General features: G+C 34.4%; 1 protein-coding gene across 1 annotated transcript; it reads right to left on the reverse strand.

The window, feature by feature from the left end:
• Positions 1-533: 533 nt before the first annotated feature.
• Positions 534-3,027, reverse strand: LOC149138405 (peroxidase P7-like). Its single transcript, XM_089453234.1, has 4 exons — positions 2,789-3,027; positions 2,477-2,668; positions 1,247-1,412; positions 534-1,131 (listed from the first exon to the last, which is right to left on the reverse strand). The coding sequence occupies exons 1-4, from the start codon at positions 2,999-3,001 to the stop codon at positions 746-748; spliced, it is 957 nt and encodes a 318-aa protein (XP_089309360.1). The 5' UTR covers positions 3,002-3,027; the 3' UTR covers positions 534-745.
• Between the last annotated feature and the right edge of the window lie 281 nt (positions 3,028-3,308).

Below are 3,308 nucleotides of genomic sequence, written 5' to 3' on the forward strand. Positions count from 1 at the left end.
ATTCAAAAATCATGAGAATGCAAGCCCCGGAAGTGATGATTGATGCTATGTGATTCGTGAGTGCTAAGTGAACTATTCAAAAATCATGAGAAATTAGTCAGTTACGACTACCTCTCATGGAAATGGTCATACGTGAATGACTTACTTAAGGCAGTTGAATCCCAAAATGATATCTAAAATAATAATAATAATAAAAATAAAAATAATTTAAAATAAATTTTTAATTTAGTTAGTTTTTATGATTTTTTTAATTTTAATAATATGAGATGTATTTTGAAATAAGTGTTTGAAGACTTATTATAATTGATATAATAATTGAGATCTATTTAAATTTATAGATTATTTAATTTGTATATTACACTAATTAATAGTTAAATAAAATATATAGTTATACGAATATATTTTAAAAAATTTAATACATACATATAAAAATTTCTATTTAAAGGCACTACCATGTTAAAAAAATAAACAAAATCAACGATGGTATATTATATGGTTTTGCTCTCCTAATTAAAACTCCCCACTAATGAATATAAATATAAATGAAATTATATTATATTATTCAATTCTAAATGAAATTAAACATTTTTATTATAAAAAAGTGGTTAAAAAAAGGACACTAGCCACAAGATAATATAATATATGTGGCTATGCCACATCTACATAACAATAACAATAACTTCATGTCCCGGTAAAAGAAGGAACTCTGACCGAGTCTTCAGGCAGACTGAGTCTGTCATAGACATCAATTAGGCTTCCTACAGTTCTTGCGAATCTCTCCGCTTGTACCGGTGAGAGGATTAACGTTTCCCATGTTAATCATGGACGTGGCGAAGTCCGAAAAGAAGGTGTTCTTGTTATTACTGTAGGTAGTAACCATTGAGTCTGTAGAACCTCCGTTATACAACTGCTGGTCGGAGTGGAGAAGTCCCTTTTGGCTTCTCAGGTTTGAGTAGTAGTTGATGTCAAACGTGGTGGGAGTAACAAGATCCAATGGTGACAGGTTGTTGTCGCTTCCTGTACTCGGACAGTTTGTCTTCAGGGAAGAGGCGTATGCTGCGTTAATGTTGGATTCGTTGTAAATGTGGGCCCTGAAGCTTGTGCACCGCGCTTGGCCTATGGTGTGCGCACCTAATTAAATACCAGAGAAAAAATCAAGACTTCAGATCAAATGCCGGGTTGTCGTATTAATTCTCAATGAGATTTTTTAATATTTATTGTGATCCACAGTATAAATATTCTATACCTGACAGAACAACCATGTCCTTAGTGGAAAGGCCCTGAGCTTGAAATAAGGAGATGAGAGCACTGAGATTAGAAGTAGGAGCCGGAATGTTGCTGTTTGCACCACTTAGGCTGGCAGTCCTGGAGTCTCTCCTCCCAAGCTGCACTGTCCATGTTGGGCCTCCCAACTGCGATCAACAAAAAAGACAAAATATAACTAGCAAAAAAGACGAAAATATTGTCAATGCCGTGTTATTGAATTAATTTGATTATAGATTTTCATGTTTCTGAATTTAATTTGATTATATATTCGAGTAATAGTTTGAAATTTTATAAATAGGAATGAAGCGAATCTAACTAAATGTATTGTATATCAAAATCTACAATTTATATGTAGAAAAATCCATATTGAGAAAATCGATCAGCAAATAGGATACCTAGATAAATAATTTCAATTTGCATATCAATATGTTTATATGAAAGATAAATGTATTGTATATCAAAATCTACCTTTAACAGAAAAATCCATATATATAGAAAATCGATAACCAAATAGGATATCTAGATAAATAATTATGATAAAGTATATGATAAATGATTATGATAAAGTAGGGAACATTTATTTAGATGATGAATATTATGCATATGAATATGAATGATGTTAAAAAATTGTATAATTATAGTGAAATCTGAGTATTTTTATTTTTGTGGTTGATTTGTTGAATGTTAAGCAATCAAAAGGATATAGGCACGTTAAATAATTGATTAGGCCTAAGTCTGTCTGATTGTATAATAAATGATGCTAAAAAAAATGTATAACCCCAGTGAAAAATGAGCATTTTTATTTTTATGGTTGATTCGTTAAATATTAGGCAATTAGAGTGATAATTGACAGCGCCTATGCGCTTATGTCCATCTGATTGCCGAATCATTAACGAATCCTCTGCAAATCAGCAATCGAAACGAACTTAATGGTGAAAAATATTCAACATCATGCATTTAGTTAATGATTGGTTCAATATTTTTTCATCTCATTTACTAAATATTATTTTATTCTCATCTAATAGCTTAGTACATGATACTTAATAAATTAATATATAGTAATTAATATTTAGGTAACTAATCACCTAAACACTAACCTAATCAATAACTTAATACATGTGCTTAATATTTGCTTTGCTTAATTAACTACCCGGACAACAGCGCATGAGTAGCTTAGTACATAGTGCTTAATATTTTCGTAACTAATTACCTGGACAACAGAATCTCTAGCAGCAATAGCCAAAATATCTGCGCACGATACAACTCCACTGCAAACTGCTTCCACTTGAGACTTGATGGTGTCTATCACATCGAAACCCCTTGCCGAATTGTTGTTGGGAACGGCGGTCTTTTCTCCCGTTAGAGTCGAAGAGTCGTCCAGCAGCACAGACCCATCGCAACCCTGCAAAAGCACTCTTGTTTTTCATAATCACGGAAATAAAGAAATCCAATTTTACCGGTCTGGAAAATACAGCGAATGGATTTTAAGACGGGGAACGAAGAAACAAAAACATTAGATTACATTAACGAAGCAGTCGTGAAAGTGAAGGCGGAGGAGCGATGCCCCCATGCGCTTCTCGTTGGCCACCGCTTGCTTCACAGCGGCCTGCACCGTTGAGAGTAGTTTGGGACATGATGTATTATAAAACGTTGCGCTAAGCTGCGCGTACGCAACGGTCGAACACATCAACAAGGCGATAAAGGCCAGAGATCGCATTGCTGTAAACGAAGCCATGACTCTTCGAAGCAATGAAATGTTGAGCAGGTTGAATGGGTTTTTATAGTTGCAGAGCTTCTGTCCGACGAGTTCCAGTTGGCGCGGCAGCGACATTAACGCGCAAAGAAAAGACAGTAGGCTCCACTCATTTTCAAAAGGTTATCCGTGGACGTCGACAATAGCTTCGAATTTCTTTTTATTAATAGTGGCATACGCGTAAATTAGGGGAAAGTTATAAATTTATGCCCCACACGCCTACCATGATGTATCTAGACAGAAGCCTCACAAAGCTTGCAGATGATCTTTTATTGGATATCTGCAGACC

Source organism: Pinus tabuliformis, chromosome X (assembly GCF_031772625.1).
Source record: "Pinus tabuliformis cultivar Carrire ecotype Pingquan chromosome X, CPIR1, whole genome shotgun sequence".
In the NCBI taxonomy this organism is placed as follows: domain Eukaryota; kingdom Viridiplantae; phylum Streptophyta; class Pinopsida; order Pinales; family Pinaceae; genus Pinus; species Pinus tabuliformis.